The 12737-nt window shown below is 54.2% G+C and overlaps 6 protein-coding genes across 6 annotated transcripts; 3 read left to right on the top strand and 3 right to left on the bottom strand.

Moving 5' to 3' along the window:
* Positions 1–1033: 1033 nt before the first annotated feature.
* K437DRAFT_260308 (uncharacterized protein) lies at positions 1034–1648 on the top strand. Its single transcript, XM_013384406.1, has one exon. The coding sequence runs from the start codon at positions 1121–1123 to the stop codon at positions 1412–1414; it is 294 nt and encodes a 97-aa protein (XP_013239860.1). The 5' UTR covers positions 1034–1120; the 3' UTR covers positions 1415–1648.
* A 74-nt stretch (positions 1649–1722) lies between these two features.
* On the top strand, positions 1723–2943 carry K437DRAFT_67991 (uncharacterized protein). The gene is made up of 2 exons (XM_013384407.1): positions 1723–1943; positions 2274–2943. The coding sequence occupies exons 1-2, from the start codon at positions 1922–1924 to the stop codon at positions 2810–2812; spliced, it is 561 nt and encodes a 186-aa protein (XP_013239861.1). The 5' UTR covers positions 1723–1921; the 3' UTR covers positions 2813–2943.
* Positions 2944–5637: 2694 nt separating this feature from the next.
* K437DRAFT_216475 (uncharacterized protein) lies at positions 5638–5826 on the top strand (the record flags this gene model as incomplete). Its single annotated transcript, XM_013384408.1, has 1 exon — positions 5638–5826. A coding segment is annotated over one exon (189 nt), but the record flags the coding sequence as incomplete, so codon positions are not given.
* Positions 5827–6485: 659 nt separating this feature from the next.
* Positions 6486–8481, bottom strand: K437DRAFT_260310 (cyclin-dependent kinase 5). Its single transcript, XM_013384409.1, has 8 exons — positions 8389–8481; positions 8274–8288; positions 8163–8191; positions 7711–8064; positions 7332–7619; positions 7113–7191; positions 6823–6995; positions 6486–6724 (listed from the first exon to the last, which is right to left on the bottom strand). The coding sequence occupies exons 1-8, from the start codon at positions 8399–8401 to the stop codon at positions 6608–6610; spliced, it is 1068 nt and encodes a 355-aa protein (XP_013239863.1). The 5' UTR covers positions 8402–8481; the 3' UTR covers positions 6486–6607.
* A 1283-nt stretch (positions 8482–9764) lies between these two features.
* K437DRAFT_68059 (GMC oxidoreductase) lies at positions 9765–11008 on the bottom strand. Its single transcript, XM_013384410.1, has 3 exons — positions 10368–11008; positions 9847–10283; positions 9765–9779 (listed from the first exon to the last, which is right to left on the bottom strand). Exons 1-2 carry the CDS (start codon positions 10792–10794, stop codon positions 9991–9993), a joined length of 720 nt encoding a protein of 239 aa, XP_013239864.1. The 5' UTR covers positions 10795–11008; the 3' UTR covers positions 9765–9779; positions 9847–9990.
* K437DRAFT_68063 (uncharacterized protein) lies at positions 10807–11898 on the bottom strand. Its single transcript, XM_013384411.1, has 3 exons — positions 11386–11898; positions 10952–11310; positions 10807–10884 (listed from the first exon to the last, which is right to left on the bottom strand). Exons 1-2 carry the CDS (start codon positions 11813–11815, stop codon positions 10958–10960), a joined length of 783 nt encoding a protein of 260 aa, XP_013239865.1. The 5' UTR covers positions 11816–11898; the 3' UTR covers positions 10807–10884; positions 10952–10957.
* Positions 11899–12737: the final 839 nt, after the last annotated feature.

Genomic DNA, 12737 nt, shown 5'->3' on the forward strand with positions numbered 1-12737 from the left:
TTGACACTTTTGCACTTCGAACGATCTTCATGCCGAAGGTGACTGTGTGACGGACGCCAGCACCTTGATCATTTTCCCCGCTATCTTCCACCGAGAGTTTTGCTACTGTTTCAAAGTATATCGATTGAGAGGACTCAACGAACCTGGCACGGGGACATGGCCGTCCGTCTTTGTTCGTTACCGCCACATGCAATCGCCTTATTGATGCGATTTTCCCGCGGCAAGTCTTGACTGAGCGAAAGGCAGAGGGTCAGTCACAGGTTGTACCACGTGTAGTGGATACCAAGGAGCACGTTCTCCTGCCGGACCCAAACCAAAAATTGCACCTTCAACATGAGACGAGAATCTTTTTTGCAGTGAACGAGGGCCACAGGGGCCAAACTGTTCTGCGAGGTTGGATGCGTTTTCGACACTTAGTTCAACCGTACGCTTTTTACGATAGCACGATGTGCTCGGCCTCTATTGCTATACACCAGCTCTCTTGGTCTACATGATAAACCAGAGGAGTTGGGACATTGGTGACGCGGGAGCTGGCCTCTTTGAACGGCGGTAAGACCATGCCGGAAGAAATGAGAGTCACTTTTGCATCGATCAGTGGTGACATGCGCCGAATCACTTTCTTTGGCGGCCCAGATATTCTACTTACATCCGCCATTCATGGAACATTCCATAGGCTTGAAATTGAGCGCCACTCGCCCCGAAAGCATTCCAGGTCAATTCGAAGTTAGGGACTGGATATCCATCAGCACTCGAAGCTCCGCCTGGCGGAGGCAATGCTTGCAACTACGAATAGGCAACTAAGGAGGATCAGGGGAGGTTCTTTCGCTGTGGCAAGTTTCATGTAGGGGCAGACATTCACGATCACGTTGTTCATCTGTGGGGGACGGCGCTGAAAGAATATGACACCTTGAAGTTGAGTGATTGCAACGCACTCGGCAACCAGAAGAGGTGCTCAAACCAGAGTGGATATGTTTCATGGGCTACGTTGATCGTGCACATGTAGGCTCAACAACCAAAGGCATGCGCGCAATTCCATCGTGCATATTGTGAGAAAGCAGAGGCAGAAGCTGGAGCTGAATGTGGCGACGATAGCGTAGACAACGCTGCCGCCCTGCGAACAATGGAAACAATGTTAACAAGAAACCATTCTGACAGCATGAAGCCGTCCACGTATCAATCATCAGATGTTTGTGTCTTGAGACTTCATGCCTTTCTGTTGCCATGGATCGTTGCGCTGTGGCTGGCCTCCGCTTACATGTCGCCACCGCATCTTCCCCGTGATTCCGATGGCAAATCCGGGGAAATTCGCAGGTTTGTGTTCCGTCCCACGCCACCGAAAACTTCAATACTGGTCCCAATCCAACCAAACCGAACGGGTTCTAGTTCAGTACAAATCCATTGGCAGATGCGTTGAAATGCGAAGACCAGAAAAGCGAGACAAAGATTGTCGACCATGATGGCGAGAATCACCCCGTTGACACTCTCGAAATAGTCTCAGGCTGTGTCTTCCAAGCGCACACGAGACAGACGATCAGCGAGAGCGAACGGCTGCGAGCTGCAATCTCGTCTTTGTGAGCCTATACTCCGCGGAAGCCTGCATTGGTGCATCGTTGACCTTGATCTTTTTCATCGTTTGCAGCCAGAACGGATGCCTGTGGATACGGGCCAAGTCAGTCACAGGGAGTAGGATCTTGAGAGCATTTGACCGGTGTGACCGAATCAGCCCACGGCAAATCAAATCCAATAATACGCCCGCCTTCAACTCAGTATCCCAAGTGGACCATAGCAAACAGCTCAACCGGGTCCTTGGCGAAACAAATCGAAGAGAAGCTGCAGTCTAGGCTCGGCCTGGTTCAGTCAGATCCAAGTCCTTGCACGCGACTCACTCGTCGTCCGCTCGCCTTCGATCCATATTGAGCGAATGAGGCTCGCACACAGAGTAGGTGGGGAATAGTGAAGCAAAGCAGGGACACCCTGTAATCGCCGCGCGACTGTTTTATTTTAACTTATCCGGGTTCCTTTGCAAGTAGAGGTACGTGCGCTGAGAGAAACGTTTCGTTTGATGAACAAGCCCTGTGTTTGCTCGTCATCGAAAGCCTTCTCCTGTAGACGTCATCCTCTTGTCTGGTTGCTAAGCCACGCCGAATCTCTCTCGATCTTTTCTTTATCCCCCGCCGGCATCATTTGTGCGATCGCAATGACCCGTTCTTCAATTTTATCACCGCCTGTATACGTCACTGCGCCGATACCCGATGTGATTGACGCTCATTCAGCTTTCATTCGTCTGCGACTCACTCATCACAAGCTCGATCCATCATCCTCGCTGTGCAGACAGAGGACCACAACGGAATACGCACGTCGCGCTGCTCCAGCAGCAGCTGTAGGGGAGGAGCTGGCTCATCTCATTCTGCTCTATCAATCACAAGCTGCGCCTGACCATCCTGACCACTGCAAGCACGACACGCTGAACTCAGCCCTTGGTTTCTGGCTACGGGCCACAGTTAACGCAACAATCAGCGACGAAGCCAGACTGCTTGCATTGGCCAGCCGTTGCGCAGCTCGGCAAGAGTCCGCCGCTGCCACCGTGACACGAAAACGGCAAACAATCCAGCTGCAGAAGTGCACTCTGCTGGAGAAGACCTATAAATTCGACGCAGCTTGTCCAACGTACACTTCACTGACCCTCTTCTGCTGGTCACATCGCGCCAGCATCACGATCCAACCCTCTCTCATATTTGCAACACTTGCCCGCAGCCATCTTATCGACTCATCCTCGACCGCAACCCCTTGTATCGATCAGACGAGCCAGTAGTGCCAGCGGAGGTCCCAACCATCAGTCTACTCGTTCTGCAGACGTGGACTGCTCGTTTTGCTCCACTGCTTCATCACATCACCAACTGAACCCTTTCGAGACCAGTACTGGTCTATCTTATTCTGCAACCACTACAGACACAGCATCAGGAAGGCCCGTCATCCGACAAGCCGGCAGGTTTTCAACCCAAATACACGATCCGCAGCAACTTATTTGAGACACATCTCACCCGGTACGCCTCTTTTTCGAATGGACGTGCAAGATGACGGAGGCAAACGATTTTCGCCAATCTTTTGAAATGGAGCGATTCGCGGATTTTGATTTCAATGCACACCAACGTCAGCAGGGTTCTCAGGCACAGGTTCAGAGGCAACAGCCATGGAACGATAGGTCCAGGCGTACTGCAGAAGAGCGGGAAGCAAGTGGTGCTGTTGACGAAGAAAGTGCTGCGCTTGCACAGAAGCAAGCACTGAGGCAGGCTTACGAGGGTGAAAAGGGCGGCAGGTCGCCGCTTCAACAACTGCTTGACGCGCATAGACTGAACGTGGGTTGAATCCATGCTCATCCTTACATGCATCTCACAAAGAGCCATGCTAACCCCTAAACCTCTTCATATGATGCAATGAAGTCTTACGGCTACGAGCGCCCGCCCACCAGCAGCTCTCCATCCATGCAAAGCACCGACAGCAGGCTCGACGGCACAGGAAGCAGCAAGGAAAGCCTCGTTGGCCAGCGACCGCACAGTGCATCCTCGACAGCCCCGGACCATGATCCTTTCCGTGAGGCTCTCGACATGTATCAGACCAAGCCTGCGAATCAACGCCGAATGCAAGCTCAATGCAACAGCGGAGGCCAAAGCAGCACCGGTCATAGCCCTGGACGCGGGCACCAGCAAGGCAATAGCTCAAACCGCAGCGACGTTGCCTTCCCATCTTCGCTTCCATACGCCGGTGTACTTGGAAATGGGTCCAATGTGCATTCCTCCGAGGATGAGCTCGTCCATCGCATGCAGGAGAGTCTTGGTTTGGACTTCGACGAAGGCTTGGAGCGCGGCGCTCCCGTGAATCAGGGCTGTGGCGGAAAGGAGCGTGAGACAGCCGAGAGCCTTCCGCACGAGTGGATTCCCAACCGTCAACTCTCTTGTGCCCTGCAAGCTTTGCAAGACCAGGCCACTCAATCTGTTCCGCTTCAACATCAGCTCTGGCAGCAGCAACAAGCGTCTGCACCTTGGCCTCCACAGCCCCAACGTTCTAATTCTGGGCCGACCTTCAGCTCTAGCGCTTTGGGCAACGGCAGCCCTGCCCTAGCACACCTTGCACTAGGCAACAGTGGCTCAAAGAGCTCATGGATTCCTGGACACGGTGGACTACCGGGGCCTCGTGGCGATTCAAGGAGGGTCAGCAGCGGTAGCAGCGGAACTGGCACGATCAACGGGACCGGCAGTGACCCCATTGGCGCACCATACAGCGCGCTGCTCTCTGCTCATGCGCGTAAGTCAGCTGCTGCGTTTGCGGCGTCGCGATCGCAGCACTCGTTACCATCTGGAGGCTACGAGACGCACGAGGCGCGTGCATCACACCCCTCCCCTGTCTGCGCAGGACGCGGTCAACCAGGATACGATCCGACTAGTAGTTGCGTACTTGGGCCGTCGACGCCGTCGGCATCTGGTAGTAGCACGCATACAAGCGTCAGCGAGTCGCAAGCTGGCACCCCGCTGGACCTCCTGCGCAGCCACTCAGCGTCTACGTCCGCACTCGAGCCTTCCTCGCCTGCATACTTTGCTCCTTATCTTCAGCAACAGCATCAACAACTGCATTCTCATGCATTGAGTAAGAAGCCAGCTCCTGCAGGCGCGTCGTACTTCCAACAGAGGCAACACCAGTCTCAGCAACAACAACAATTTAGCGACCATGCTGCGTATGACAGTCATATTCAGCCTCTCAGCTTGCTTGGTCAATCATCCCCCATATTAGCCCAAGGCTTACTTGGACATGACACGTTCGCCCGGTATACGGTCGGACGCCATCCAGACAAGGCATTTGCGAAACGTCCATCGCCCATGGCAGCATCCTCATCCAGCAAGTCCGATCCGTTGTATGCACCAGCCTTTGTGAACAGCAGCAACAGCGGCAGCCCTCTCACAGCGATTCATGCTGCTGCTGCTGGCCCAGCAATGTCGACGGCTTCTTCGCCTGCGGGTCGTACGTCTGCCCTACAAGATGCGTGGTCTGCGTCTAGACAGTTGCGCAGTCGCAGCCTGATCGATCAAGATGGTGGGCCTTCAGGCGTCGCCGCTGTCGCAGCCATCTCCGCTAATAACAACGATGGCACTGCGTCCGGGCCACCAGCTCCGAAGGGTGTTAGAGTTCCTGCGGCGGCTTATGATGGGAACGCAACAACCACAGACTCACAGTGGTTGGCTCAGGCACTCGATTCACTGGGAATCCGCGGAGCTGGTATTACTGATACCCCGGCCAGGGCTTCACCAAAGTGCTTCTCAACATTGTCATCCGATTTTGTGCCACGCCAACACGCTCCTGCTCACAGCTCACCGGTCACAATCGAACAAGTCCAATTCTCTGAAGAATTTTGGAACTTGCTCGCTCAGCGGTGAGGGCTCCATGACTTCTCGCATGAAATGCGGACACTGACACCTCCGCTATTATTTTCAATGCAGTGCCGCCGAGGGTGGGCTGACTGCACCAGCCGCAGGTCTCGGCGTGGAGCTTGGATCTGCGAAGACATCTTCGCCTGGCGTTGGTCGCGTCATCCCTGCTCCTCCAGGTCAACCTGGTCCCGCTCCGCACAATCGCAAGGTCGACCTCTACAAGACTGAGCTCTGTCGTCAATGGGAGGAGAAGGGTAGTTGCCGATATGGAGCCAAGTGTCAATTCGCTCACGGCTCGCAGGAGCTGCGCCCTGTTGAGCGTCATCGGCTCTACAAGACACAGATCTGTCGGACGTACTTCCTCACTGGATCATGTCCATACGCCCGCCGTTGCTGCTTTGTCCACATGACGCCGGCCATGCAAGCTGGTGCACCGCAGGAGGACGAGGTCAGCAAGCCTCCACTGCTCGCACGCTTGAAAGGTCAACAGAGCGCCGCAGCCGGGGGCTCGTCACCTGCTTCGCCGCGTCAAAGGACTTCGTCCAATAGCAACAGCGCAGACGTTGCTGTGTCCCGCCTACACGAGGCGCTGTCCAATGCGAAGGCCTCGCCGTCGGACATCATTAGTGCTTTCCCCAGCAAGAGCAACCGCATTGGCAGCGAAACGAAGCAGAGCGGAGTGACCGCCGCAATCCAATGATCGTGGCCCGGGATATACAATTTCTATGAGAACATAACAAGATGCTTCAGCTCTGACGAGCCATTTCTACTCTGGATGCTTTAGCGAACCGTTCAGCAGCACGCATTGCACAGTTTTTTTGGCGAAGGTTATGCTCAATGTCCACCCTACCGAAATCACCGCATTTTTCTTAACATCGCATTCAATCTAGCCCATACTACAATCAACATCGTCTTCGTAGTCATACATCCCCGCGCTTATCGTCACAGCTAGCCCTCATCTTTATCAATGAATCCAATGTAGACCCAACCCAATCATATTGCTCATCGTAGTGCGGGAGAGAGGACACGCTCCGCGCTGCCCTGGCATCGGGAAATGTAGTTTAACCAGAATTTGTCTTACATTTTGCATACATCGAAGGAGCCGGCGTACAATACAAGTTGCGCAGGGGGACGACAGTCACTACATCAACGGCCACCAGCCATTGTCATCACCATCCCCGTCACCGTCACCCTTGCATGTACGCTGCTTGGTTGTGCGCCGTCGTTGCGGCGTTGTGCATAATCTGCTGCTGCGCCATGCTCGCTGCATGTTGTCTAGCGTGGGCCTGCGCTCGTGCGGCGTTCTGTAAGGCGTATAGTAGTGAAAGACAGCGCTCGTAAGCATTTGCAAAAAGTCCATTCCCTCGCTCGCTGCCTCCCCCGAAGCCGCGCTGGCACTCACATCATTCCACTGCCCATCCTGCGCGCTCTGTGATAGCTGCCTGGGAATGCTCGACGATTGCTGGAGGCCTGCGATCGCTTCGGATGTGGAAAAATACGGGTGGCGCAGCGCGTCCTCGGCGGATATGCGCTGCGTCGGGTCAAACTTGAGTAGCTTCTCCAGCAGGTCGATAGCTGCACGTTGGTGGATAGGGAGATGCACGGACATACGAGACGGCAGATTACGTGTCAGCTATTTCTTTCAGGACGCTGTTCTGTAATTTGTACGTCGGGCCAGACGAGACTGCTCACCCAGTGGATGCGCTTTTGGATACAGTTGCTGGAATGGGACCTTGGGTGTGCGAGGAAAAGGTCGGACCTGGACCTCAGGCTTGAGACGAAGCAGAGGGGATAGTTTTTTTAAGAATTAGAGCCGCAAACAGGCCGGATTTTCCATCGAGAAGTACATATAGACAGGTTGCTTGATCGTCCCTTGCCAACCTTTCGCGAGCTCCTTTCCACTACACTCACCGAGTCGTTGACGAGCCTCTTCATCGTTGCCTCATCCGGCGTACCGAGAATGCGGAGGATCTGGTTGAGCTGGTCATTGTTGTCCCTCCCTCGGAATAGCGGTACGCCACTGATCATTTCCGCCATAATGCAACCGGCGGACCAGATGTCGATCGAGGTCGAGTAGGTTCGCGAGCCGAGCAGGACGTCCGGCGCTCTGTACCATAGCGTAACGACCTCATTCGAGAATGTGTTTACCGGTATGCCAAACGCACGTGCCAGACCGAAATCCGCCAGCTTGAGCTCTCCCTGCCGCGACAGCATCAGGAGCAACGTCGTATCGACAGGACAGGTCAACTTCTCTCTCTCTCTTTCTACCACGTGATCGGCATTCACTCACCCTCTTGTTGATCAACAAATTCTGCGGCTTGAGATCGCGGTGCAGCACCCTATTCTCATGGCAGAAAGCGGTCCCCTTGAGCAGCTGGAACATAAAGCTGCGCACAGTAACGGGATCGAGCGCGCCACGGTCGCCGTGTATGTCCATGTACTTCTTCAGATCTTGATCCATGTACTCGAACACGAGCATCAGCTTCGACTCAGTGTGGATGACGTCGTGTAGGCGCACAATATGGCTGTGGCGCAGCTCCTTCATCAGCGAGATCTCGCGGATCGCCGTCGATGGCGTCCCTTCCTCCGCATCGAGGTGGATCTCTTTCAGCGCGACGATCTCGGACGAGTGCCGCGAACGGCCCTGGAGAGGATGGATTCGTAAGGGTGAGCAACAGCCGCGTTTTCGTCCCCGAGAGGGAACGTCAGGTTGATGCATCGTCTGATACGCCATTCACGTACCTTGTATACTGTCGCATACGTCCCCTCGCCTGTAGCATGACAGCAGGACAAGAGACCAACGAGGGTAAGACTCTCTGCAAGTCCGGGTTGCGACTGTGTGTAGCACCTCACCTAGTTTTTCCAGCTCTATGGGGATTCAAAAGGATATCCCAAGTGACACCGGAGAGCAAAGTGTCATCAGCGGCCAACATCTCTCGTGCACCACCCGCTGGCAAGGAGCGCTCACGTATGTAGTTCATGGTCGCTTGGTCGGCCCCTCAAGCCAGTACACCCTCCTTTCGCTTGGATTTGCACGAGCCCGTAGGTCGCTGAAGAGGACAACGAGCGGCGAGAAGAACACGTAGGGGTCCCACATGGAAGGAGGTGACACTGCGTTGAATGACAACCTCGAAAGAATGCGTTGTCAGGTTTTCTACAGCTAGCGTCGACACTCACTTGAAGATGTTGTTCTGTTTCTCTCTCCCGCTCTCTCATTCTCCCTCATGGCGCACGCTCTGTGGGGTGATGAGCACGGGGGCGCAACGCGTTTCGCACTTATTGCGTTGGCCGTTGAAGCAAAAAGTGTCGCGCAGTGCCCGAGCCAGTTTGCCACGCGCCGGCTGCGCGCGTCGAACATTCGAGTCTAGTCGCGCACCAGGGAGGCGACATCAACACGAGCAACACATAGGGTCATGTCAAGGTCAGTCTATGGTCTTTCACACCATGCGAAGCCATACAGCTCATTGAGGCACGTGCTCAAGGGTGAAGGCGCTGCCTTCATCATCCAGGTATCCCAGACTGCGGAGAGCGCGCATCCGCACGCGCTGCCTGCCAAATTTGCCATGTACAGCGTACAATGTATGTGTGCTACTGTTTGAAAACGTATCTCAATTTCTCTTTTGTGCCGCTGGTAGGCAAGCTCGGACAAGCTGCAAAGTGTTGCCTTCCACCCTTGCTAATGCAGAACCGCAGATGAGGGTTCGGGCACTTTCTCGGCTCATGGCAAGCTTCAGCAGAGACGTCAAGAGCAGTGCGAGCCATTGTACCACAATTAATCAAAATACAATTCACCCTCGCACAGAACATAGTTGAGGGGCGGACCCGCACCTGCACGCTGCACGTCTTTTTTAGACTACAAGTGCTCAATATGGAAATACTAAAAGGGTGGGAGCTAGCATGTCAGACAGAGAAAAAGACATGTATGGCAGCAGCAAGGGAAAGCGACGCCAGCGAAGTGTGCTTGCTGATCCTGCTAAACTTTCCGGATGAGGCGCACCCTGGAAGGCCGGCAAAGCATTCAAGCATTTAAGCACTTCAAGCATGAATGTTAGCTGTGCAGAGAGGCTTAACGGAGCACTCGGTGATGGTGTACACTGTCGATTGCGGGTGACTGGGCGGGAGCTGGGGAAAGCACGAAGTGTCCACGACACGAAGACTGTGCATGCCTCATGCGGGCAGGTTTGAGCCAAGGCCACTACTCTACACGTTGCCGATCGCACACGTGCAAGAACCACGCCAGACAGCCATAAAGTTGTCTCTGTATAAGTTTAAGATCTGTTCGTTGGTCCGCACGGCGGCGAGGCCGGGGTAGTACTCGTCGTCTGTGGTGCAAGTGTGTTTGAACGTGTAGACGGCCGCCTGCTGGTCGAAGGGGTTCATCAGCCAGCGCGGGTCAATGTTTGGCAGGTCGCTTGTGTCTGCTTACCTGAGTGTGACCATGCCATGAGAGTGGAGGACGACGGGGGAAGCGAGGATGGTGACGTACTGCTTCGTGCGGAGTATGGCCTACCTTGAATTTCTTGATCAGCAGTGAGGTGATTTCCCGACGAAGCCAGGGTCACGGAAGTGTTCAATGTAGGGCCGGTAGCGCAGGTAGGATGCTGGCTCCGATCGAAAAGGGTCCAGTCGGGGTTGTGCACCCAAACGAGCATGTCGGCAACCTCGTCAGAGGATGTGCAAGCAGTTTAATATCGTCATGAAAACTACGGAAGAGTGAGTGGAACTCAATGCGCCTCAATCGTGAAGGGACTGGGCTAGTCGAGAGTAAAAATTGAAATTTGCGCGGCAAGTAGACAAGATCGCTAGCTGCATAGGTGAAAGTGTTGAGGCTGCCGTCGACCTCGTACGAGAGGCCTACGAAGACTGAAAAGAGAAGAGAAGGCAATATCAGTTTGGATACTGAGGCAAATTCATTCGCCGCTGGAAGAGCGTGAATTGGAGATATACTGTGGCTTTGCATGTTCTGTCCAACGTTGGTACTCTCGATCAAGACAGGGATGCCTTTCGCGGTGAACTGTTCACGCGGACTGATACCGGACACTATGGACAGCTGCGGCGACTGGAAAGCACCGGTGGATACGATGACTTTGTGTTTGGCGGTGCCCATCTTGACGCCGAATGGAGAGCTGAAATGCACGCTGGTAGCCTTGGGCGTGGACGAGTTGTTGTCGAATATGATATTCTTTGCCAGAGCGCCTCGCAGGACCACCAAATTGGGGTGCAGGGCCTCACTCGCCAACAACGAAGCCCTCGAGCCCCTGCATGTGTCGCCCTTGGGGTTGATGGTCGCTCTGGCGTACTGATCTCCGTTCAGCGTGCCCATGTTAAAATCCCTGGCGGTGGGGATGCCTACTTCGTTTATGGATAGATGCATGTACTTGGAGAATGCCTCGAAGGGTGTTCAGGTACGAGACCGGGAGAGGTCCACCTGTCGCGAAGAATGCAGACAGCTCGTTCTTTGCGACTGTCTCTTCCGGACGCAAAGCGGGGTTAGTAGAGGGAAATGCGAACTCTTCTTGAATTCGGCGAACAGGCATTTAAAAGTCCGTTGCGACTCGCCCGTCAGCTTCACCCAGGTATCCAGGCCGCCGAACGTCGGGCGCTGATACACCATAAAACTGCGCGCATTTAAACCGCTGAGCGTTTTGCCGCAAGCAGACCGGGAACACGGTTGTTCGCAGTAGACTGCGGCACGGTTGAAACCCCCAGTTGACACCGTTGTTGAACAAGTCTACTTGTGCGCAACCACAGCCGACGGTGTCGTAGCCGGGCGTAGAAACGAGCCCGTAGTTGATAGGACGCATTAGGCTGGCATAGTTCGTCCCAACCTCAATGCGTCTGGCACAGAGTAGCGGGTACTCGCTGAGACGCGTTGCAATCGCCGAACCAGCTGAAAGAGGATATTGCGAGAGGCAGGCTTTCTTCAGAATGCGTAAGCGCATCTCAGACAGCACTTAGAACGAACCCATGCTGGCGCCAACAGCAATGTGGTAGAATCTCCCAGTACCAAGGAGGTCAGCAGTCCGTTCGCTATTACTAAGCAAATCCATGAAGCCAGACTTTGTCGTGCAGTTCGTACCGCCTTGCACAAAGTGGCCGAACATTGTGCTGCTGTCCCGCTGTTCCAAGTGCACTGGCTTGACGGCCGTCAGCACCAGGAAGGGCCAATGCCAGCAGGGAGGCGAGCATGGTGGCTGGTGGACAGGGCCAGAAAGCTCAGAGATTGAGGGTGGACGAGGGCGCGTGGATGTAGTGCAGTTACCGGGTTGCGGTATAATTTTGACGAGGCCCGGCAGCAGGAGCAAGGGCGGGTTGAGGATGAACCTAAGGAAGAGAAGAGAAGTAGCGGACAGTGAGGAGGGGTCCTTCGAGATGTGCACCGCTAATTTGTTCATCGAAGCACTAGTCAGGCAAGAGAGGGCAGTCGAGACTCAAGCCCTTGATGATTGCTCAGACTGTTGACAGAGCGACGCCCGGCAGATCTGTCGTGCTTTGGTGCACAGGAGCATCAAATCCTGAGTCTCGTTCTCCTCAACACTCCTCAACCAAATCGGGTTGCGGTCAGGGTGTGCCACAGGCGTGAATGGTGCAGACTACAGTACGCACAGAGGTCGCCCCAGAGACTTCCCCAGACTCCAGAGGGCATCTGGCGAACACATGCAATCCAAAACGCCTCCAAAACGGCGGACGGCTGAGTGAATCATGCACACGCAAGGGAGACCATTCACCAGCGGCACTGCAACGGCCGGATGCTTCCACTTCTCATTTAATCACTCCTGTCCCTATAAACGAACATCTGCACACTGATAGCGATTGAAACACCATAACCCACCCTAAGAAAGCGTCCTAATACTATAAATATGAAACCAAGCAAAACAGATATCTGGAGGAGAACCCTAGTGTGGAGATTGTCAACGGCTGTCAGAGAATGCACGAGCAGGTATGTACGTAAGGATGCCATTTTCTCGACCCTGCGTGAAACACGCGGGTTCCTAACTTCGCACTGTTGAAATCTTCAGTCTTCTCCCCGCAAATCGCAATGCTACGCCTCCGCAAACGCACTGAGACGCATTGAAAGGTATCTTCGAATCTGGATTGTATGAGCGTATGTACATATAAAAAAGTATACATATATACCTATATGCATGTAGGATGAGCATGCAAGGTGTGAATTGTGGGGTGTAGAAGCGAGTCGAGTGTGGACTGTGGGTCTTGTACTTGGGTTATTGGTAGCGCTCGACTGGGGTGGAGGAGTGGTGGAGAACATCAGGAGCATAGGATACAGATCGTCAAAATGTTGTATAAAAATGCTCACTG

Source organism: Tilletiaria anomala (assembly GCF_000711695.1).
Source record: "Tilletiaria anomala UBC 951 chromosome Unknown K437scaffold_196, whole genome shotgun sequence".
NCBI lineage: Eukaryota > Fungi > Basidiomycota > Exobasidiomycetes > Georgefischeriales > Tilletiariaceae > Tilletiaria > Tilletiaria anomala.

What these genes read in the sequence shown, in the direction of transcription:
- K437DRAFT_260308 (XM_013384406.1), top strand. Translation starts at nt 1,121, where the DNA reads ATGGAAACAATGTTAACAAGAAACCATTCTGACAGCATGAAGCCGTCC.
- K437DRAFT_67991 (XM_013384407.1), top strand. Translation starts at nt 1,922, where the DNA reads ATGAGGCTCGCACACAGAGTAG. An exon ending in GAGGCTCGCACACAGAGTAG is followed by an intron (nt 1,944 to 2,273) that starts GTGGGGAATAGT and finishes ACGCTCATTCAG; the next exon opens with CTTTCATTCGTCTGCGACTC.
- K437DRAFT_260310 (XM_013384409.1), bottom strand. An exon ending in ATTTGTTGATCAACAAGAGG is followed by an intron (nt 7,620 to 7,710) that starts GTGAGTGAATGC and finishes CTGTCGCGGCAG; the next exon opens with GGAGAGCTCAAGCTGGCGGA. An exon ending in AGAGGCTCGTCAACGACTCG is followed by an intron (nt 7,192 to 7,331) that starts GTGAGTGTAGTG and finishes CTTCGTCTCAAG; the next exon opens with CCTGAGGTCCAGGTCCGACC.
- K437DRAFT_68059 (XM_013384410.1), bottom strand. Translation starts at nt 10,794, where the DNA reads ATGCATCTATCCATAAACGAAGTAGGCATCCCCACCGCCAGGGATTTT. An exon ending in ACAGAACATGCAAAGCCACA is followed by an intron (nt 10,284 to 10,367) that starts GTATATCTCCAA and finishes TTCTCTTTTCAG; the next exon opens with TCTTCGTAGGCCTCTCGTAC.
- K437DRAFT_68063 (XM_013384411.1), bottom strand. Translation starts at nt 11,815, where the DNA reads ATGAACAAATTAGCGGTGCACATCTCGAAGGACCCCTCCTCACTGTCC. An exon ending in TGCTGTTGGCGCCAGCATGG is followed by an intron (nt 11,311 to 11,385) that starts GTTCGTTCTAAG and finishes ATCCTCTTTCAG; the next exon opens with CTGGTTCGGCGATTGCAACG.